Source organism: Phocoena sinus, chromosome 5, assembly GCF_008692025.1.
Source record: "Phocoena sinus isolate mPhoSin1 chromosome 5, mPhoSin1.pri, whole genome shotgun sequence".
Classification (NCBI taxonomy): Eukaryota; Metazoa; Chordata; class Mammalia; order Artiodactyla; family Phocoenidae; genus Phocoena; species Phocoena sinus.
This window is the reverse complement of record NC_045767.1, coordinates 37,892,600-37,916,743: the sequence shown is the minus strand read 5'-3', so window position 1 is coordinate 37,916,743 and position 24,144 is coordinate 37,892,600. Positions and strand designations below refer to the sequence as shown.

The window sequence follows — 24,144 nt, the reverse complement described above, 5'->3', positions numbered from 1 at the left end:
CAGGCACTGTGGCGGGGCTGGAGGTTCAAAGTTAATTAAGTAAGGCTCATTTCTGATTCCCACAGAGGGTACCACACCACAGGGGAGACTGGCACAGACATGGGGGGCACAGGAACTGCAGTGGATGGCACTGGTCTGGAAGTGGACTGTGGGACCCATGCGGGGAGTGGTAAGTTCATGCAGGGGAGGTGCTGGGCAGGTGGAGAGGAAGAGTCTCCACACAGGAGACAGCGGGAGAAGACCTGCTCCAAATCCCCAGCCTGTGGGTCACGGTTGGAATGACCACATAACGTATGATCTACAACAGGACACATCTGAGAATGAAAGGGAAAACAGAAGTATTCCAGGTGGTCCCTGTAAACCAAGCATCCTAGCTATGGACCTCTGGGACTTCCTAATTTATTTCAAGGGGCAGCACATCACATGCACCCGGTCAGTGTCTCCACGCTGAATGTGCCTAGCATATGTCTACACAATTTTCCAAAGGAATGCAGACGAGATTATGATAAGTACACATTTATTTAAAGTTACCAAATCTGCATTAGCTGTTTCTTCAGTATCAATAGGTTCCCCCAAATACAGCAATCATACAAAATACAAATATGCCACTATCAACTGGCAAGGAGTTCCTACGGTACAGAAGGTGGGGACTGCTGGCTGGCGTAGTCATTGGAGGATTTTAAACAGAGGAATCTGCATTTTGCATGGGGTCTTCTGTGGTCGCTGGCCTGGAGGTGGATGAAATCAGACCCCAGTTAAGAGGGCACTGAGCATCCAGGAAGAGATGAACAGAGCCTGGGCAACGCCATGTCAGTGGGGGAGAGGAAGCATAACAGATCTGAGAGAGATCTCACAGACTGGGTCTACAAGACTGGGCTGACTGGGTGTGGAGGTAAACGAGGAGACGCCTAGGACACAGAGCACAGAAGAAAGCACAGGTGTGGAAGGAAAGATGGTAAGATGCGGGGCCAAAGACGGCATGGAAAGTTCAGGACGTGACGGATGAGGAGATGGAGCAACTTGAGAAAGGGTTCAAACTCTGATTCTGCTGTGATGTTGTAAGAACAGCACTAGCTATATAATCGGCATTTGAAACACTCATCAAAAGTAACGAACGCTTGCCAGTGACATAGCCCCAAATTAAGAATCACCATAACAAAATTACTACTATTTGGAAAAGGTTAACCATCTGGCAAATAATTCCAAAAGATATATTCTCACGGGACATGCACACCTAACTTTTTCAAACTTTGATTTTTTCCTTTATGATGTGCAGAGGAATAATTTTATTACAGACTTCAGTTTATCTAAATATTAGATTCAGCTTTAAGGAGATTATGTTACGTATAGGTTTCAATTAGTCAATTTATTTCAGGGAGAAACAAGGAAAAAACCAGAGGAGTAAGTTTATTCGCTGGTTCAGAAATTTAAAGGAATAGGCTTTTAAAAATTATCTGGTTGGTTACAATGTTAAGAAAGGGCAAGTTCAAAATTACAAAATACCATGGACATTCTGCCTATTAATTTAATATGCAATTAGATACTTCCTGAAGACAGAGAAGGAGAGAGAATAACCTAAGTTATTTTAGACTCTGTTCCAAAGGTTACTGAAAAGGTTTGGACAAAAGTTAAAGGCCACGATCTCATTTTTGCTATAAATATTAAATATGAGCAAGTGTAGTACCTTGCCCATGGTATATGCCCAATATACATTATGAAATGAAACTGTTAATGTCTGGGCTACAGACACGAACAAAACATAGACCCTGCTCTCAATAAACTCTATCACAACAGGTAATGTCTACAGGCTTATGCACACAACTATACATCATAAACAAAGGTTAACAGCCATATAACACGGTCCATGCATTAACACTAATTCACTGTTCTAAGCACTTCACATGTATTTTACCCACTTAATTATCAAAATTCTATGAAGTGGGTACTATTATAATTCCCATTTTACGCATGAAGCAACTGAGGCACAGAGAGGTTAAGTAACTTGCCAAGGTCACACAGCTAGGAATTAGCAGAGTTGGGATTTGAACCAAGGCATCCTGGCTCCATACTCTTAACCACTGCTCAAAGCACTTCTTGAGTCATAAAAGGTAGAAGGGTTCAGAAGAGGGGATGCTTATTCCCTATTAGTTCATCAGAAGGAAGGTGATCTATGAACTAAATCTTGAAAGGCAGGATGTAGCCGTGGGAGACAAGAGCAGACACTCTGAGCAATAGAACGGAATCGGGAGAGAGGGAGCCTGTCTGGAGAACAGTCAGTGGTTCAGTTTGGCTGGAGCACAGGCTAGGTAGAAGCGATGAGTTCTTGGTGGGCCTCCAGTATGACTTGAGGAGTTTTATTCTGTAGCCAGTGGAAAGGCAGAGCTCGATGAAGATAAATGTGGCAATTCCACATTTAGCTGGAAGAGAGGGGGAAGATCAGGTGATGGGTTATGGAAATCAGGCAGAGAATCCTGCCTTATTCATCTTATATCCTAGCACAGGTAGGGGCTAGTAAATTTCTGTCGAACTGAAGACAGGAGCCATGGTAGAGCGTGGGTGGCAAGACTGAAAAGGGGTGATGGATCTGAGATGTAAAAATCGTCAGGAACAGCGTAGATGTTGGAGGCAAAGCATCAGCAGACCCTGAGATCTGGGGCCTGGGTGAGCAAGAGACAGTAGTAAGAAACAAAGAGCACAGAAGGAAGAGGAGAAAGAACTGGAAATATGAAAGAAAGAAGCTGCTAACAACACTTGTCCCTGTAATGCAACTCAAAAGGACAGAAGTAATGCTCTTGAGACTAGATGTTCTACGATTGATACTTTGTTTTCAAAAGCGAAACCAGGGCAAATGGTCTTCTAAACACTTTGTGATAAAATCTAGACAAAGTAAAGTTCTGAAGTTCTATAATTTATGAAGGAGAAAGGGAAAAGTCACTGTGACATACAGCACAGTGGCCACAAAGCTGACACAGGGCTGAGGTTACTGACGCTCACCGTGGCCTGATCAAGAGAACAGAACACTGGTGCAGTCCACAAACTAATAACAGACTGCTTTCACATGACGGACTCAAAAAATATTTGGTTGCCTGGATTTTGTTTAATTGATCTGACTCTTTCCATCCTAAACTTCTGAGGGCTATAGGAAAAGTCTGGCTCCTGGAAGAATGCCAGGAGCGGGAAGCAATGAGAGAAGGGCCATTTGGAGTTAAGAGTCCGGAGACCGGCGCTGTACGGAGAACAGAGAGTTACTAGCTCACCAGCAGCTGAGTTTAGGATCAAGCGGGAATCAGACAGAGATCAAAATATTGGCTTTATATGATTACTAACCACACATGGCCCCCTAATGGTGCCTGGCAATTATGCAGTATGTTCTCACTGTGTCTGCGTTCCCACTCTCCCAGGTGCCTGTTTCCTATCTTCTCCTCACAGCTCAAACCTCCAACACCTCCGTCCCCATCTGCAGCATCAGTAATAACTGTGCTTCTGGTTTCTGAGAGCTCCTCCAAGCTCTCCCCACCTCGCTTCCCCCCAGCTACTAAGGATGAGGTGTCCATCTCCTAGCTCTGCCCCCTCCACCTGGCACCAGGTTGGCCCCAGTTTCTCTCTCGTGCACCATCAACTGTAAAAGAATTACTGCGCAGACACGGTGCTTATGCAGTGTCTGGCACACAGTGAACACTAACACGTGTTAGTTCCTAATAAAATCAATTTTCCCCGTCTACTGGATCTCTCCTAGCCACATACAAACATGCTGTTATTTCTCCCAACTTAAAAAAACAAAAGAAAAATCTCTCAAATCCATGTCTCCTACCAGTTACTGTCCAATTTCCCCGCTTTTTTCAGTAAAACTCCTCTGAGACGCTTACAACCCTGTCCTCCATCTTCCTGACTATTCTCTCTCGACCCCATCCAAAGGGCCTTTTGCCCTCATCCAAAGGGCCTTTTGCCCTCATCCCCCCACTGTGGTCCTCACTCCTCAGGTCACCCCTGGGTCATATCCCTCCCCTCACTTACTTTCCACAGATTGGATGGAGCTAATGGCTCCCCTTCCCCTGATTTGCTTTCTCCTCTGTCTTCCCCGGACAACACACTCTCCCATTTCCCTCCTATCTCCCCGGCTGCTGCTCGTTTTCAGGCTTTTTGTTGATACCTTTTTACCCTCAGTCCCTCAATCTCTCCAATGTCTACGTTGCTCCCTTGGTGAGTTCAGCTAGGCTCGTGGCTTTTTTTGGGTCAGCGTATATACCAGTTCTACAATGACAAGTCCAAATTTATGTCTTCAGCTTGAACCTCTCCTTGAACCTGAGACACGTATATCTACCTGCCGGCTCAACGTCTCTATTCAGATGTTTAACCTGTGTTTGCAGATATGCCCCAAACTGAGCTCCTGCCCGCTCTCTTCAAACATGCTCCCCCATCTGGGTTGATGGCAATTCCATTCCTTCTAGCTGCTCAGGCCCCAAACCTGGAGTCATCCTTGCACCTCTTTTTCTCTCCCAGCTCACAGCTAATCCATTAACAATCTCGTTGGCTCTACCTTCAAAATAATTCCAGAATGTGACCCTCGTTATCACATCCCACTGCTAACCCCTCTGGGCCATGCCATCGGCATCTCTCACCTGGACTGTAACGTAACCGTAGCCTCCCAGCTGGTCTGCTGCTTCTGTCATGTCCCTACACAGATTATTCTAACACACTAGCCTTACTGATCTGTTAGAAAGTTACTCAGATCCTATCAACCCTCTGTACGGACCTTCTTGTGCTTCCCCAAGAGTAAAAAGCCGAGGTCCTCACAAGAGCTACATGAGCCGTAAGACGGCTCACGAGATCTGGCTGCTGCCCCCTCTGAGCTCATCTTCAACTACCACCCCACACTCCCCAGTCCCTCCTGCTCCAGCCACCCTGGTCTCCCTGCTGTTCCTTGAACCCTCCAGACATACTCCTGCATTAGGACCTTACACTTGCTGCCATCTTCTCCTTCTGGAATGTCCTTTCCCTGGATGATATCTATATAAACTGAATGTCCTTCTGGAATGTCCTTTCCCTGGATGATATCTATATAAACTGACTGCTTACTTCTTTTAGGTGTTTACTCAATGTCCCCCCATCTTAAAAAGTCCTTCCCTAAGCTACGTTTATAAACTTGTACCCTCCCTGACATTTTCTATTTTCCCTTCTCCCCTCCCCCTAAAAGCATTTATCCTGCTCTAACACTATTATGTTTTACTCATTTATTTTGTTTCTTGTCTGTCGTCCTTTCCAAAATATAAGTTCCATAAAGGCAGGGACATTTGTCTGTCTGTTCATTACTGCATCCCATCATCACGGGCAATACCTAGGATTCAGTAGGCTGATCAATCAATATCTCAAGAGCCAAATACTTTCTGAATGACCTCACTTAATGCCTGAGGCCGACCTGAAGAGGCCTGACACACAGCTACACAACTGTGTTCCTTAATAGGTCCCTCCCAGATTTATTTCACTCCCACCCCAAGACCTGCAGGCACCCCTCTTCCAGAGCCTTCCCTGGAAAAGTGGAGGCACAGAGGGGCAGGGAATGTGTCCATCCTGATGACAGGACCCCAAGAGAAGAGGGAGGAGTAAGCCTGAGGCTCTTCCCAGGGCCAACCAGGAGGCCAGGCTCCTCTCCTCCCTCAGTGCGGCACCTTCCCACGCCCCAACCCCAGGGTCCACATTTTCGGGGGCGGGGGGGTCGTTGGAAGAAGAGAAGGAAGCCCACAGGTTCCTGGGGAATGGATGGTCCTCCCCTCAGCAGAACCTGAAAAGCAACAGAGACTTATTTCCCTATCCCAACCCTCCCCAAATATTTTGTTTTCTTAACTAGTTTGGCTTAACATGGTAACCCTGACAGAATGTACTCTACCTGAGGCAGAAGACCCAAGAGACAGGGGAAGGGGCTGGGCAAGCACGCTCCACCCTCCTCCCAACTCCCCAGTCAGGTCAAGGCGGGCAGAGTGAGAGCAGTGAGCAGAGGGGTGGCGAGTCCTGTGCCGCCCCTAATAGAAACCATCTCTCTGGAAACGGAGGCTAACGGGGTCAGGAACAAATAAATAAGACAGGTACCCACTTCCAAGTGGCTATGTACCCTGTGGACGGAGCAGACCTATAAACGACTAATTCCAAAAACATGAGATTAACATCCTCCTACTCTATTTTGACTTAGTGGAAACTCAGCTCAGTGAAATTGAAAAGTTCTAAAGGTTAATTTGATAAAACTGATTACTCAATTAAAAGGTGATGTTCCTTAGGAGACATTATATATTAAACCTTTTTAAACTGGAAATGGACAGTATGGTTATTCTATTAGTAACAACAACAAAAACCAAAAAAGTTTCTCCCCCAGGTGGTATTGTTTTCATTGCCAGGATATTGAGGAAAAGGTATATCTACCAGAAGTGGAGGAATCAGTTTTAATTAAAATCATTCAAGAGATCCAGCCAGAGGCTACCTAGGTTGCATGCTGTTCTGCTCTAGTAAAATGTCATTATTTAAAAAAAATTAAATGGGTCAATAAAGTCTGAGCTCTACATTGTGGAAAAGATTACAGCTTCCTGATTATGCCAAGCTAACATAGCTTTAATGGGTCTGAAGGTAATATTTCTCTCCACCTCCATGATCACACTCCATCCAAAATCTTCCTCAGTAACAAGCCAAGGCCAGCACATCGCATTGGGAGGCAGAGCAGTAAAAAAAAGAAAGGCTTTAAACAGTCTACCACCTTTGGGAGGGAGAGCTTGATGGGAGAAGATAAGGATGGCCTTTCTCCATCTGGAGGGAATGTAGGGCATGGAGGGGAATGCTTATTCCCTAGTCCTCATGTTTCTACATGAATCCACTCCTCTAGCGTGACACCTAACCTGAGCATCCTCCCTCCTGCCCCTCCCTTGGGGGCAGGCACTTCTCTGATTGGCAGCCTGGCAGAAGGACCTGGGCATAGGCGTGAACACACATGGAGCCACGACTCCTGTCTGTCCTCTCCTCTGGGATCTGCCTGCCCTCTCTCTCATATGCTATCAGGGGCCTCTGTGCTCCCTGTGCTCCGGGGCTGTGACCGTTCAGTGGCACTAATGGCTGAGTGCGTCTAATTCAGGAGCCTTCAGCAAGGTCACCCTCCTGCAGACCTAACCTCTGCCACCACCCTAGGTTTCACCAGTGATCACGCTGAGAACACGTCCATCTCTGTCAGGTCGACTTGACTCTGGCATCCTCTCTCGCTCTTTCTCTCCCTCCCTCCCCCCTCTGGCAGGAAATTAGAGGTGCTTTCTTTATCAACTGACCACTGCCGCAACCTCATCACAGGTCAAATGGGATTCCAATTCAGGTACCATTCACCAAGGGGCTTCTATGTGCCAGGAGCTCTCACACATCTCTTTTAATCCTCACAAGAACATTATCCACATTTTATTTAAAAACAAACAAAAAAAGCAAGCACAAAGATGTGAAGTGAGCTGTATACACTTACATGATTAATACGTGGCAGAACTGGGACTAGAACCTAGGTGTGATTGACCCTCAAAGTCCCTGATCTTTCAAAGGGACCAAAACAGGGGTAGGAGTGAAACTCAGACTGCACTGGCTGGCCATGAACTGCAACTGGGAAAAGGAATTAAAGACTGAGTTTCTATAATGGGGTAATGACTGGTCAAGACTAAGAAAGCCTCAGGAGCTCTAGTTCTGCTGACGCTGCAGCCACACAACCAGTAAGTGGCAGGGTGAGATGGGCTCCAGGGAGCCTGGTCCTCCGCCCCAGAGTGTGCTGCCATGGTAGCCGGGAAAGGGGGAGGCTGAGGCCAGCTGCCCACTGTCCTGAGCAGGGGCATGAGAACTCAGAGTTAAGTCCACATCTGCTCTGGAAACACTGACACACTGTATGGAGCTGAGCTGTGCTGTTCGAGGAGAAATGCCTTAATCCCACCATTATAATCAAAAGTTTAAAACTACTGCAAAGTTACAGAATAGCAGCCTTATAATCTTTTTATAAATCCACTGCTTTTTAAAAAAAAATTATTTATTTAATTCATTTATTTTTGGCTGCATTGGGTCTTCGTTGCTGCGCGCGGGCTTTCTCTGGTTGCGGCAAGCGGGGGCTACTCTTCGTTGCGGTACGCATGCTGCTCACTGCGGTCGCTTCTCTTGCTGCAGAGCACGGGCTCTAGGCACGCGGGCTTCAGCAGTTGTGGTGCGCAGGCTCAGTAGTTGTGGCGCAGGGGCTTAGTTGCTCTGCGGCATGTGGGATCTTCCCGGACCGGGGCTCGAACCCGTGTCCCCTGCACTGGCAGGCAGATTCTTAACCAATGCGCCACCAGGGAAGTCCCCTCATTGTTTTTTTCTTTTTGCACTGCATTTCAATTGTACTGTCTTATTTGAATCTCCTGACAAGTGGCAAGTGATCATCACTCTCATTATTTACAGCAGGGCTCCTTAAACCTTTTCTGAAAAGGGCCACATAGTATACATATTAGACTTTGAGGGCCATATAGCCTGTCACAGCCACTCAGCTCTGCTGTCATAGTGTAAAAGCTGCCATTGATAACATTCAAATGAATGGGTGTGGTGCTGTTCCAATAAGCTTTATTTATAGACACTGAAAATTTAATTTCATAAATTTTCTTATGTGGTAAAATATTATTATAATAATTATTTTTTTTAAAAAAAACTGGTTTTATTTCTTATGTATTACAAGTATACTGTTAGGAGGGACAGTGTATTTGATTAACCAGGGAAGAGGAGGTGGGGCACTGGCCCAGCATCTTCCCTTAATTTCATCTTCTTTTTTTTTTTTTTTTTAATATTTCTTTCTTTCTTTCTTTTGGTTGCACCAGGTCTTAGTTGTGGCATGCATGTGGGATCTAGTTCCCCGAACAGGGATCGACCCCGGGCTCCCTGCATTGGGAGGGAGGAGTCTTAACCAGAGCCACCAGGGAAGTCCCTATTGTTATTATTCTCCCTCCAGCCATTTAAAAATATAAGAACTATTCTCAGCTCACAGGCTGTACAAAAATAGGCAGCGGAGTGCACTTGGCCTATAGGCTGGGGTTTGCTGACCCCTGGTTTAGAGGAAGACACTGCATCTTACAGATTAAGTGACTTTCTCAGGTTTGCATGGTTAATAAGGGGACAGGGTGGCCTGAACTAAACCAACCTTTAAAGCATTCACCTGGCTGGATGCCTTTTCAAGGAAAAGGGGAGTTAATAATGGATTTCCATGAGAGATCTCTACAACCACTTATTTAACCTAAGTTGTAAAGTACTAAAGAAAGAAGCTGGAACTGACAGGCTTATACCAGTTTTATTAAGCTTTCCAAAATGACCGTCGCTTCCATTTTTTATGCACTATAAAATTAGCATCTGATTGTACACACACCTTTAGAAATTAAAATTTACACTGCCATCTAGTGGTGACCAACTATTTTAACTGAGAACTTTAAAATAAGGTTTTCTTGGTACTAAGCATTAGAATAATTTAGTATATTCCAAAATTATGGCAAATGAAATACAGGTTAAAAGTATAAAGTAGACAAACTGGTAGAGATTATTTAAAATTCACCTGGGGCATAATTATTTTCTCTGTTAAAAGACTTTATATGAAACATTTTCATTTTTTGCATATATTGACAAAGTTTTTTTAAAAAATCAGATTTTTTCTGTATTTTCATAACTGCGATAGGAAGGCTTCTGAAGGCCCAAAATCCCTTGTTTTATAATGATGCAAATCCTAAAAAGATGCTTCTAATGATGTCACTTCGTATGTCTAATCCAACTTTTCCATTAATTTAGGTAATACACTTGAAGCTGACTCCTATGGTAGAAACGCCACACTAAAGCCAGGTGCAAATGTAGGTCAGGGAAGAGCAGGAGCATGATATCTGCACGGCGGTGGTTCCTGTGTCTACTGAGAGCTGGAGTCTATTCCAGGAAGCCATTTTGGAAGCTCGATCAAAATATGCTTTTTCTTTTTAAAGATCAACCTAACCAAAAGTTTCTTCACTAGAGGTAAGAGCTCTTGTCTTTCCCAAATGGCATTTTTACATGACCTGCATTTTTCTCTTCATTTGCTCAAGCAATATGCATTCAATGAGAACTGCCCCATTTCTCTCTGCATGTTTCACAACATATATGGCACACAAAGAGCTACAGACACATGGGAACATCAGAATAGGGGACATTGCTGTGAGGATATGGTGACTTTTGAGGACATGGGGTATGGCTGAGCTTACCTTGGCTGGGGGGAGCCCCTTTTTGCTCTGCAGATATTCTTCCACTGCCAAACTGACCTTCCCCATTACAAACCCTAAGTTAGTAAAAAGTGAGGACAAAAAGCTCAAAAGGAATATAGGTATGGAAAAGAACAGTCACTAAAATCATGTAAGAAATAGACACTTACCTATAAGCATTAATATAATCTTTCCTGTGTTCGGAGAAGAAAATCTCTCAGTTTGCCAATGTGTGAAATCTATAATGAAAAGAAAGCAAACGATTTATATGGATAAATATGTTACGCTCCATATGCAACAAATTTTAAATTTAGTAGAGAATGGAATGCAGGTAGTAAAAAGATTTTGAAGCTACACAAACTGGATATCTCTGGTTTTAGACTCCTGTATAATCACTGACTTGTTGGGTGGCTTTGGGGAAAGTCACCCACCATTCCTGGGTCTTTGGTCTCCTACCGAGGGTTCCTTCTTCCTGTAATTGTTGTGATCTGTGACATGACAGAAGAGATGATCTCTAAGGAACTTCGAGATTCAATGAGATAGTACATGTCTAGTAAACTACCAGCAATGTGCTCAATAAAGGCCAATTCCATTTCCTTATGTGTCTTATATCCAAAATTTTATAGACAAATATTCCTTCTTCCAAGTGTTCTAGGGGATGGATTTCTAAGGCTGGAGCTATCAAGTGTATAAATAGGGCCCATGCAGAGCAGCAGAATTAAAGAAAAGATGGCAGGAGCAACAATTTATCCCTACAAAGCAAGTCTCCCATTTTCCCTACTTCCACGGGATGAACAAAACAGACACAAAAAGTACAGAGGACGGAACTTGTGATGGCTCATTTCTAGTACTAAAGCATGTGTCAGTATGTTGTGGAATGAGGGATTAAGAAACAAATAAAATAAAAAATAGGTAGGAAGAAACCTAGGATCATGGTCAACATGGACAAAAGTGTTTCCCAGAAGGAGAGAATGATTAACTAAGTTGGTGGCCTGCTCGTCCTTTGACCACAGCTCACACTAGTTTCCTCCTAATGTCCTTTGTACTTATTCCAAACATACGTAGCCCCCATCCTTGAAGGATGTGCTGAACTTTCATCTTTTTCATGAAAGTTTTTTCTGTCAAGGCCAACTCAGGCTAATTTTCGCTTTGCTCTGAACTTAAAAAGCACTTCTGCATCCCACCCACTGGGCACTCAGCTACACACAGCCACGTCCTCTGGCTTCACTTTTGCCATGCACGCCTCTTTCTTGGGGGTTAGGAACTACGCAAGGAGGGGCTGCACAGCTTCCCGCATGGCTCTAAGCACAACATGGAAGCCCAGAAGGTGTCAGTCAGTATTTGTGGAATGAGTAAATGTTTAAATGCAAAAATAGTATTTACCACTAAAGAATACATTCAGCATTTGTCCTGGAGACAGGTCAGTAAGGGTTCAGTAAATTTTTCACGAGAGTCCTAGACTAAAAGCAAATATGGTTCAGAAAAGCACCCTTAGGCATCTATAAGAACATGAATCAAAGAAAAACTGAACTATGGCCACAATATTCATTTATTTACCAGATTACAAACAAACAACTGAGACAGCCAGAGTCTGTCCAGCATCCCTGGCTCCGTGAGGGAACTTCCCCCACACACGACCTTGTTCTTTCCCAGCAGCCCATTGTGGGCACTGACGTCACCACACTCATTAACCAGTTGGGAAGAAAGTGAATCTTGCAGAAGCTAAGTGACTCGTCCCCAGTCCACATGGTTAGTGCCTGGTGGGGCTCAGAGGCAAGCCTGGACATCTGAGTTCAAATTTGTGTCCCGTCTTCAACCACTAAGCCACAGCTGCCTTCCTCACACTCTTACTCCTATTTTCCACTGATGCTGCATTTTAAAATCTGACTTTTAAGATTGTTTGGGAAAAAAAATTTAAGAGATGTGCAAACAAGGTATTTACTGTACCCACATACAAGATTTAATCAAGTTAAGTTTATACATTTCAGTGGTTTCCATTCCCTCCCCCAACCCCTAGCCTGCAAAGGGGCCAGGTAAGCAGTGTGAGGGGGTAAAGCAAGAGGAATGGAAGGCGCGGTGCATTGGGCAGGGATGAATTCTGGTTTTAAAACACACTGACAGCCAAAGGAAGCATCTCTGCCGGCCGACTTGCCAAAGGGCAACTAATTGTCATCTCTGGGCCTAACCAATGGGATTGAGTACCAAACCCCAAATGCAGCACTCAAGGCCTTCACAATTCAGCTCCAAAAGTCCTGAGTGGCCTCAGTCCCTGCCGCGCTCCCCACAGACCACAAAGACCACAATGACTCATTACCGACTGGTTTCTCTTCCCAGAGTGCAAGCTCCTAGAGGTTAAGGGTCCTCTCTCTTTCCCCAGAACCTGTCCAGGCAGCAGTTTCCTGTGCAAAGCAGAGCCTCAGAAACTTTTACTAAATGTTGAATAGATAGTGGGTACTGATAATCCCCAAGGTTATACCTACTGTGGTAGTCAGGGTAATGCCATTACCTCCACCCAAAGATGTCCAAGTCCTAACCCCTGGAACCTGTGACTATATTATGTTACATGACAAAGGGGAATTATCGTGACAGATGGAATTACGGTGCTCATCAGTTGACCTTAAAATAAGGAGAATACCCTGGATTAATACTGGAGTATCCAGGTAGGTAGGCCCCTATGTAATCACAGGGTCCTTAAATGGAGAACAGGGAGGCAGAAGAGAGAGTCAAAGCGATGCAACGGGAGAAGAGCTCAATCCAACATTGCTGGCTCTCAAGATGGAGGAAGGGAGCCAGAGGATGAAGGCAACGTCTGGAAGCTTGAAAAGGCAAAGTAATGGATTCTCCCCTAGCATCTCCAGAAAAGAACAGAGCTCTGCCAGCACCCTGATTTCAGTCTAGGGAGTCCCATTTTAGACTTCTGACCTACAGAACTAGAAGATAGTAAGTTTTTGTTGTTTTGAGCCACTAAACTTGTGGTAATTTGTTACAGCAGCAATAAGAAACTAGTACACTTTGTCTCAGTTTGGGGTGCTATAACAAAATACCACAGGCTGGGTGACTTTAACAACAAACACTTATTTCTCACAGTTCTGGAGTCTGGAAAGTCCTGGTCAAGGTGCCAGCATATCTGGTGCCTGGTGAGGGCCCTCTTCCTGATTTGTAGAGAGTTGCCTCCTTGCCGAATCCTCACATGGTGGTCTCGTGTCTCTTCCTCTAAGGGTACCTACCGATCCCATTCACGAGGTCTCCACCCTCATGACCTAATTAGGTCCCAAAGGCCTCACCACTAAATACCATCCCATTGGTAGTAGGGCTTCAACATATGAATTTTGGGGTGACACAAACATTCAGTCATAGCATACCTGTTTAAAGCCTTATCCAAAACAGTTTTTTTTTTTTAAAAAAAAAAAAAGGAGTCATAGTTTTCAATGAAAAGTTGAACAGGCCCAAAGGAATCTACTACGTAGGCTAGACCAGCAGCACCCCCCAGCTTTAGCTAATTTCAGTCCACCAGGGTAGAATGGTGCAAGGGGATAAGTGCCAGCAACAAGAAGGCCCCGCAGGCATCTCAGAAAACATGCTTACAAGAAGTTTCCCTTAAAGTACAACAAACGTGATCCCAATTTCTTATGACGTGATACCTGAGATTACGCTTCAAAATAATATGGAGGTGGGGAGGAGCACAGGAAAGAGGATCAGTCCTGAGCTCACAGCTGAAGATGGGCACGTGCGCACAGGCGGGCTCCTTACACTCTCGGCCTACTTTAGTATATACTTGACATGTTTTCTTAACAAAACATGATTTTTAAAAAAATCTCCCATTTTGCACTCTCGTTTAACATGTTTGGTGATTCTGAAGTACAGATTTTCTGCTGCCAAACTAGTAATAACCCACATTTGAACCAACACCTCAACCCCACGCAAAATCTCTAGCTATTTTATTTCTAAGTACTTGCAAGCCTTGCTTAAAGTTCCATTTAAGAGGATCAATGCCATTTAAAAAAAAAACCACCAACAACAAAACCTGCATTGAGAGTTTACTACATGCCAGGCTCTGTTCCAAGATCTCCCCACACATTAGCTCATCAAATTCTCCCAGCTACACAAGATGGGTAACATCATCGCACCTATTTTACAGATGAGGAAACTAAGTCAGAGACAGGGTAAGTAATGTGCTCAGGAACACGTGGGGTGAAGCCTGAATGGAACCCAGCATTCTAAGTATCAGGCTTGAGTTCTTAATGCCCAGATTTCAGCACAGATTCTTGGCAGGTGGCAAGTGCAGTTTCCCAGTATAGTAATCACAACGAGGGATGACTGGGAACCGAGAAAGACATCCAGCGAGCAACAGCAAGCTGTTTTGTCTTGTATCTGTGTTCAACAGTGCACTACACACCTGATGTTACCCAGGAGTGACATACCAGGCATGTGTGTGCCAGAAGTGCGTGAACTGCTCACTAAGTGCCGTCATCGGCTCCCCTATAACAATCAGATGAGTTAGATGTTACCCCCATTCTCGTTTGATAAACATGGAAACTGAGGCCCACGTGAGGTCGGTCACAGGATAATAAGGGGAAGAAGTGGCATGGATCACGGGTCTGTATGACTCAAAGGCTAAGTTATTTATTCTACATTATATGGTCAAAAGACTAATGACTATTACTATTTAGCTTATTTAAGTTTGAGGCTTTTCTTCACAGAAATATAAACTGGGTTTCATGTGACAGCAGTTGTATATATTGATTCGTAAAATGTTTTCAACTACAGTGGATACAGAAAGATCTGCAAGAAAGGTTTTTTGAATGTTTCCACGTAGACGCGCTCGTTTTATAAGTCACTCAAAGTAGGAACGTGCCCATATCCAAAGTGCCTGTTTTACCACTGAAGTCTCCTCCTCCAAGCTCGGCTGTTATTCCTTGTGTTTGTGACACGGGAGGCTTGGAATTCGCAAGTACCACAGGGATGCTGGGAGGAAGGCCCACAGCTGTGAGCAAGGAACCAGGATGGTCAGAAAGACTGGCGGTGCAATGGCGACCCGATCACCCTTGAGTATCAATCATCAAACTGCCTCAAAACACAGTTTAAACAAGTAATGAAGGCAACTTCCAGGACTGGGTCTCTTCCCCGTGTCTGAGTTCCTCTACCTCCTCGCCTAGTGCGGGGCGGGGTATGAGCAGAGGGAGCAGACTCCGGGCAAAAGACTGTGGGGTTTTGGGTGGAGCAGGGCAGACAAGAGAGAAACGGGTACGGAATCCAGGGAGTTGGTTGAGCTTCTTGGTTCTAATCTCTGCTCAATCTCCACCACTTACTCTGAAGGGGACCTTGATTCCCCCCCACCCCCTTCAGGCTTCGCATGGAGGGACCCCAGCTGGACAAACTTCCTCTTCTGTCTCCCAACGCTTCACTCACGCATCTGAGGGAAGAGGACTTACTGGTGTAGGGTTTGGAGACAGCAGTGAGCACACTCGGCAACAGGCAGCAGAGAGGGTCTGTTCTGGCCAGCGCTCCACCCATATTTGGCCACAAATCTAAAGCCAGGTTCTCCGTTTGGCTTTTTCACCTTCTGACTCCTGTATTTCTTTCAGGTAGTTCCAAAATTGTGCTGGGAAAAAAGAGGTGCTTTAATAAACTCCCTAAACGCTTAACTTTGCCAACTGAAATTTTGAGCAAGTTGCTTAATCTCCCTGAGCTTCACTACAAAGGGAGGGCAGTAAAAATGATTCTTTAAAAATAGAAATAGCACGAGTTAATAGCTAACTTTTATCGAGCACATGCTGTGTGGCCGGCATCAGTCTGAACACTGTGCGTCAATTAGCTCATTTACTTCTGCTAATAACCCTGTGGGATAGGTTCCACTATAATCCCACTTTACAGATAAGAAGACACTGAAGTAACACATTTCATATAAATGGTTCAAAATAAACAGGGGACTCTGACTCCCAAACCAAGTACCTGTGTGCTTTCAGCCTCTGCAAGTCTGCCCACGAAGACAAACCTACTGTCCCACCCGAGCGCAGTGGGTCTCTGAGGGCTGCCCTCACCACAGTGCACACAGAACGTTTTAAGATCAAAAGTACCCAGTGCTGAGATGCCTTGTTCAGGTCAAATGCAATGTCAACAGCTATGGGTCAGCGCAAAGCCAAGAGCCACACTCCAGGGTCAGCCAGGATCTGGCTTCTCCACAAAGCTGATACTCAACTAAACAATTGTTTAAACTCCATTCTAAAATGACAGGCATTCATGTGACTCATCCTTTTCTTTCTCTGAAGATAAATCAAGTTCACTTTTAAGTGACTGTATTCTAATAAGGCTAATTTCAAAAATCATCAAGACACTGAACTTCCCCACAAAACACATCTACCGTATAAGCAGACTGATTATAAAAAACAGTAGCAGTGGTCCCTATATTAGATGCATTTGACAGGGAAAAACAGATTCTCACATTACCTGTTGTTACACATAAAGCTTTTACTAGGAGAGACCAAACAAAGACATCCCAATATGTGCACTGCTGACATGGACTCAGCCCCAGGGACTCAACCCCATGGATGGGTTGCCCACAAGCATGTTGCTGAATGGGGGAAAAACCAAGGTTGCACACAGCATGTACTTAGGTAAATTTTATGAAATACAGACCTGAAGCTGAACCCACAGAGAGAGAGAGGAATCTAAAAGACTGCTCATCAAAACACTGATGGTGGTCTGGGTGGTTAAGATTTGAAGACTTTGCTTTTTCCTAATACCTTTTCGTACCTTAAAATTTTTCTACACTTCGTATGTGTAATCTTTGCAACCGGACAAAAAATGTTTTTAAACAAAAAGGTAAATCTTGCCTAACTAAGAGTGTATACTGACTGACTCCCCAGGCCCCGCAGGGTCAAATCAATTCCTTGAGCCTGGGACCCCCTAGTGTTCCTGGCCCTGCTGACTTCTCCGAGTTCAGAGCCCTCCCCCATCTCCCAATCCCGGTCTTCTGACTTACTCCTACTCTGCTCAGGGGATACACCTCCCGGAAGTCTTCTCTGCCATTTCCAGGCCAGGTTAAGGACCCCTCGCAAGCATCTCTTTTTCAGGGATGTCACCATCTTGTTTTGAAATGTTTTCATGTCTATCGGACATAATCTGCTCGGGCATATGCCTAGCCCAAAGCAGCTCTCCAAAAATGATTTAATGTTCCGAACTGAACTGACTTTCTATCCGCTTCAAGAATTACTAGCAGGGTAAAATAAACTCCAAACATAGTAAGTCTGCTATATACTTTACATTATCCACTAGATGGCAACACATGTATTATAGCAGGAGTAGTAACAGGAACTCTCAAAAATATCACAGTTTTTTCCCAAGGGCTTTAAAATTTTCTCTGGTTCTGTATTTTTGATCTAGAATCAAAGGATTATTAAAGGTTAATTGTGCTGTGCAGGCTGAAGCTGAAATGACACTGTTTTGAAATAGACACGTGCACTTGGATGAGTCCAAGGTTTTAAAACACTGCACTCCTGGCAGGTTCAACACAAAGGCAGCTCTGGAGCATGGCTGCCATCTGCCGTCCCAGGCGGCGGGCCCAGCTTTGTTTATGTGTGTCATCCACAGCACAGACCTGCTAGCTGCTCCTTCGTGGGTGTTTTGTAAATTACCCAAAGCAAGATAAACTGTAAAACAAAAACCCTGCTACAAAACTGAGGGATTCTTCTCAAAGGACGACTGCATTTTCACTGCAGGGGGGTTCAAAGCAGCCACCAGTGTCCTCTGCAGATCACAGCAGTGGCCTGACTTGCAACTCCCCTAACTACTCTCCCCCCCCACAGGAATTCTGCTCTGGCGCTCATAACACTTCCAACAAAGACCTGATTGATTATGAAACACTAAGCACTGATTTGCATAATTTGCCTCCGCAAGAGACAGCCATTGTTAAAGATTAAAGAGACTCCGGTAAGGCCCTCTGGCTTATTGTAAAAAGTTCCCTGTAACACAAAATCGTTATTTTTTTCATTCAATCAGTGGACACAGCTTGCTGTCCAGTTTAGTAGGCAGCCAAAGGACAGTCAGAACAACCACTGTTGTACAAATGTTTGCCAGCTACTGATAAGCTAAAACGACTTTTCACAAGGATCATGTTCCCAAGTCTAATCTGGAGGCCCACTAACTAAATTCCAAATCCACCTCCCTTCAGTCATAATTGAAAAATGCATCAATACCAATTATAGCTAAAAGTTCAGAACCGTCACAGCTCTGGAGCGCGACGACTCTGCTGAAGTCACAGTGAGGGTTGTCTGAGTCCTGTCCCCATCCCTGTGCTAGAGAAGCTCCCAGTGACTGGTCACCCACAACAGAGCCTGGCATGGCCACAGACATTCCTTAGGTGCTGGGGTCACAGCAGTGAGTGTGTTAAGGGATTACATGTATGAACTGTTCTTTTTCACTTCTTTCCTTTCAGCAATTGTTTAGTAATAAGCAAGGAGTCTGAGCCTCCTCCTATCACTTCCGCCCTAATTTCTACTGCACGAGGCCACCCTTCAGCGCATACAGGGCCCTGGAGGGGTGGCAGCCACTCTCGCAGTCCTTGCACAAGCCCCTCCTGAAGCACCATACTCCCTCGGCTTCCAGGACCCCACTGTCCCCAGGTTCTCTTCCTAAACCTCTGACAACTTTGCTTCACCTTCTTTCCTTGCCTCTTCCGCCTTTGCACACCTCAGAAACTTAATGAAGCTCAGCACTGACACATTCTTGCTAAACCCACCCCTTCCACCCATAGCTTAATTTACCATCTACAGAAAATGCCCACCCAGCCCCTGCCTCCCTCCTGTGTTCCAGGAGCGTATTCAACCGTCTACTGTGTGTCCCACTGCTGCCTCAAAAGCTACATGTCCCAAAGCCTTAGTCATCCAACCACTCACGCTTGATCCTCCTGACTTACCCTCAGCCCCTCCCTGTCCCCACAAAGAGAAAGAGTCTCTCTCTCTCTCTCTCTCTCTCTCTCTCTCTCTCTCTCTCTCTCTCTCGATTCCCCAAGTTAGAAAATCTCAGGACATTTTGACTCTTCTTTTTCACCCCACAAAGTAAACTGGTCAGCCAGGCCTGTCCACACCACTGGCTGAAAATCTGCCAAAGGAATGGGCACCCACAAACCAGCTTCTCTGCCTGCTTTCCCACACCCACCCCAGAGCCCAGACCCTCAGAGCCCTTCCCTGATCCAGCCTCCTCTTTCCGCCTCTGCCCTTTGGCACTGCTGTTTTGCCTGGAACATCTTATTTCTCATCCACCAAGCACTCAAATGTGCTGGGCCCTAGGAGGTTTTAAGATATGGCATTCTGGGTTCACCTCCCACTTTCTCTGTATGATGCCTTCGGGAGGCATGCTGTAAGTGTCTGTTAGCTGAATGTTATAAATGTTCGCTGCATGTATATACGTTATACACATATACACGCATATATATGTGTGCATATATATCACATAAATGTTAGTTGAATATATAAAGTGCTCTACCCCATCAGTCTGGAAACCTCACTAGAAAAGAAGACACAGACATTCTTGATCTAAGGAAACTGTCATCAGTGGTTAAATAACCTGTTCTGGAATTTTGCTGAGAACCAGTGCCAACCTTACTGGTTTGTAGTTTCCAGAATTCAGCGTATGTTTTCTAATAGAGGGGCGGGGGTGGGGGGAGGGAGGGAGGGAGAGAGGGAGAGAGGGAGAGAGGGAGAGAGGGAGAGAGGGAGAGAGGGAGAGAGGGAGGGAGAGAGGGAGAGAGAGAGAGAGAGAGAGAGAGAGAGAGAGAGAGAGAGAGAGAGAAATGTGTACTTGAAAGAGGAGAGAGAGTGATTCTTCTAGTTCCAGCCTTCTACGCCAGCTTCATAGATCCTGAGGAGCAGACGATAGGGAGGGTCACACGGAGGGGACAAGGACAATTAACAGGAGTTGCGATGAATTTAGTGGTCTAATTTCTGATATTAGCAACTAACCTTCAAGCAACCTGAAAGGTATTATTTTCTAATACTAAGCCCCTATCTCCTTTTAAGAAATTAAAAAAGTAAAATCTTAGATTCTTAGTGCTAATGACATAATGAACGAACTCATGACAATTTTCATAACCTGAGTAGCACCATAGGGCTTAATGACCCATGAAGCTCAACGCAATTCCATTTTAAAACAGGTCTAGGACTCTTAACCTCAAGAAAAAGTAAAAGCATATCATGTTCTCAACCTCTTCCTCCTCAATCCTTCTGCCCCAGCTTTCTCTTTACATCTCATTGTCTTCAGGTTCACACTTGAATCTCGTTAAACATTTTAATTCCCATTCTACTGGCTCCCCAAACTGCATGGGTTTGGCATTGCTGGCACATACCCGCCACTTCCAAAGCTCGGTCCACTCCTGGCCTATCTGAACCTGCAATTTGCTAGCTGACATAGAGTATAACTCCAGGAAGTAACACCCTGCTCTGCTTGCATGCAGGGAGCCCCTGCTTCTTCCGGGCCATCCGCTCCACCACAGCTCACAGTTCTTTCTCACTCTGAATCGAGTTCAGCTATTGTGTGCCCCCCACGCAAGTCTTCTCTCTTCTGTAAGCTAAATGTTCTCAATCCCTTAAGGAATTCTTTACGTGAAATACACTTGTGGCTGCTGGTCTTACTTATTAGTCTCTGAATGCAGGAATTTATCGGCCTCAAAAGTCAAATGTGGTTCCGAGAATGGACTCAATACTCAGTGTCAACAGGAGGTGGAGAGGAGGCAGGACCATTACATCCCTGTTCCAGCCTCTGTGCTTCTATTAATGCCGCCTAAGAGGATGTTCACCGTCAAGTCAGAGTCAAGCTGACTTAACATCAACTAAAATCACTTTTTCCATGAAGAACTATGTCTTCACTATATCCATATTTCCCCCTGGCTCCTTGTCATTTGCCATTCTGCCACTAAAGACATCTCTAAGTAAAAATTATCATTTTAAAAACTGGAATGAAAACAGGGCTGAAAAAGAAACATGGAGTTATAGACCCCTCCCGGTGGACAGTCAGATCAACGAACCACAGACACACTTGAAATCCAAATATTCAGTCCACTAAAAAAAAAATGTTTCCTCCACAAAAATATCACGGCGAGATCTGCTAACCGCACTCTGAGATCAGATCTTCTCCTCACCTACAACCTGATCCAAAAGTGCACAATGAGGCTGGGGGGACAGAGCTCGTGCTTTGCAAATGCACGCTAGTTAATCATCATTACTTTCTTTTCTGTGTGCAAAAAAAACCCCACCTTCCTTTTATTTGTTCTCTTGACAAGCAGACTAAGACCCAGTATGGGGCAAACACATTAAGGAGGGAGATAATAAGGCAGAAGAGAGGAAGGGAGGAGGGAGGACAGACAGGGAGTTCCAACCCAGGGCTGACATGGCTTCACATCGCTTTTCAGACCCAATCCAAATCCTGTCTGGTCCGGAGGCTGTGTGTAGAGTGTGTGTGCAGAGTGCGCACGCATCCTGCTCTCTGTCCACTCTGGGTAATGCAAAGCAAGAACTCCAGAGTCACACAGACCTGGGTTCAGATCCCAGCTCCGCCACTGACTAGTGATAGTGCCTTCTGCAACTTATTGATATTTAACTTCTTTGAGCTTTAACCTCTGACGTATAAACTGGAGACAGTAACTGAAGGTGACTACAAGCTGTCAGTGAAAATGTCGGTACCGTGTCTGGTACAAAGCAGGTGCTCAAGCATATTAGGGTTCCTTCCGCTGCCTCCTCGTTGCTGTCTGGGCCTTACCCACGAGGCCAGGTCTGCCTGGATGGGGGTGGGGGCTGCCCTGAGGCAGTGGATGGAAAGGGAGGTGGAGGGACCCAGGTCACGTGAAAGAGCTGTGACCTAGAAGGTCATACACAAAGTCGTAGCACTGAGGGGAACAGAGAGCTATGGAGTCAGAGGAAGGAAATAAACTGGATTTGGCACAAATACAGCACAAGTGGAGGACAGGAGGTGGTAACACTATTAGCTAACATTTATTGACTGCTTACTCCAGGCCAGGCACTATTCTAGAAGCTTTATGTATATTTAACTCTCATGACAACCCTATGAGATAGGCACTGTTACTACCCCCATGGAAGAGAAGGAAGTTGAAGCCCAGAGAGGTTAACACGCTGCCCAAGGCCCCACAGCGAGTCCGCGACTTATCACAACTTGGCCCCAGAGGGTCTGGCTGCGGAGTCCAACTTTAACTGCCTCAGCGGCAACGGGTGGCCCCCACGGGTACCAAGGTCAGGCGCAAAGAGCAGAGGTAGGAGGGACAGAGGCGCCCTGATGCAGGCTCAACGCCACAGCGGAAGGGCACCTGGAAAAGCCCTTCTTGAAAGCAGCTTGGGAACAACTCACGTGGGCAAGACCAGCTCCTGAAAAGAGCTGGCTGGATGACAGCTCTGCTGCCTGCTGTCCTTGAGCTGCTTCCACAGCAGAGCCGCCCCTCACCATCAGGCTAACTTCCAGGCACGAGGTGAAATGCGTGCACAGGACCCAGCCGGCGCTTACACAGGCTGCTCCGGATTCTGACTTACGCTCCTAGGTACGTCCAAGACAGCTCACTCCCCCAGAGCTGGAACGGTTGCCATTTCTTCAGTTGTGCATCAGAAGGAGTGGCTGGTTTGAGTTTTAAGAGCCACAGTGAGAGCAAAAATGCTTATTCTTACATGCTAGACTCACAGGCAGTGAGGCAAGGTACTCTTAACTGAAGAGGTCTTAGGCTAACAACCGAGGAAGGCACAGCAGCGCCCAAGCTCCATCCCACCCTCACCCGGGGCCCGCACATGTGGACTGGACAACAAGGGGCCCTGGCGAAGCACGCGGAGCAGCCGACCCCTGCTGGCTCAGTGTCTGTGAGGTGCGTCTTGAGGGTGCAGCTGGCTCCCCTTACCCCATCCCCCCCTTCTCCGCATCTTCTCTGGGCTCACAAGGACTTCCTTTCTCTCAGCACAGGTGCTCTCCTCCCAGGCAGTCTCTGCATTTAGCGTCCCCTCTCTGAGGACCACCGCTCACACTGGCACTCCGCCGCTAGCCCGCCGCATCCACCCTGCTCTCACACCGTGCTTCGAGCAGGAGGTATGGTGGGCGGCCAGCTCCAAGCAGGGAGAGGCCCCCCCCCCCCGCCCCCGGCACACCGGGACCCGAGCCGACCCTAGGGCCTCAGACTCTCTGCTCTGGGCCTGGACTCCTCACCTGCAGGCCGCAGAGGCCCTTTCGCCTCAGAAACTCCATGACAATTTTTGGCATTCAATCCATTAGAACGTTCCTTCTGACCAAACCCTGCTGGTTTCTTTTCACTCCTTTTATGCTCTCCAAAGTTTCAAGCGTGATTTTAAGGATCCAAGTACTTGGGATCCTCCTTTATTAAGGTTTTTCTAACTTAGGCAACTCAGCTATAGAACCTTGGAAAGTCTGGTCAGAAGAAAGAAACTAGAAATATTTGTAAACGTTCACACATCAATAAAGTAGAGGTAAAACAGACAATTAAAGACCATTTGTAATAGGCAACAAATTTGTACATATTACAAATGTTGTTGGGTAAACAAAAATGTGAAACAAAATGATAACGGCAAACACAGAGTACTTACTACACACCAAGAAGAGCCACGAGGGCTTTGTCCCGATGACTCCATTTCACCCTTGGTACGATCCTATGAGGTAGGTACCGTCATTATTCCCCCTTTACAGTGGGAGAGGCTAACTTACTGGCTCAGGGTCTCTCTAGCACGTGACAGAGCTGGATTTGAAACCAGGGGGTCTACTCCAGAGCCTGTATTCCTGACTCTTCCTTGTTCTTATGATTCTTCAGAACTTTGACAAGAGGGGGTAAGAGGAAAAATGTTCCATTTATATTTGAGTTTCTCAAATTAAATTAACTTCTCAACTCTACCCTTAAAATTATGTCTGTATA

General features: G+C 45.7%; 1 protein-coding gene across 1 annotated transcript in view; it reads right to left on the bottom strand.

Moving 5' to 3' along the window:
* STX18 (syntaxin 18) overlaps positions 1–24,144 on the bottom strand; it is a 123,361-nt gene that overhangs the window by 44,143 nt on the left and 55,074 nt on the right. Inside the window, 2 exon segments of the mRNA XM_032632447.1 lie at positions 10,406–10,437; positions 10,439–10,474. Of these exon segments, the coding sequence (XP_032488338.1) occupies positions 10,406–10,437; positions 10,439–10,474 (68 nt within the window).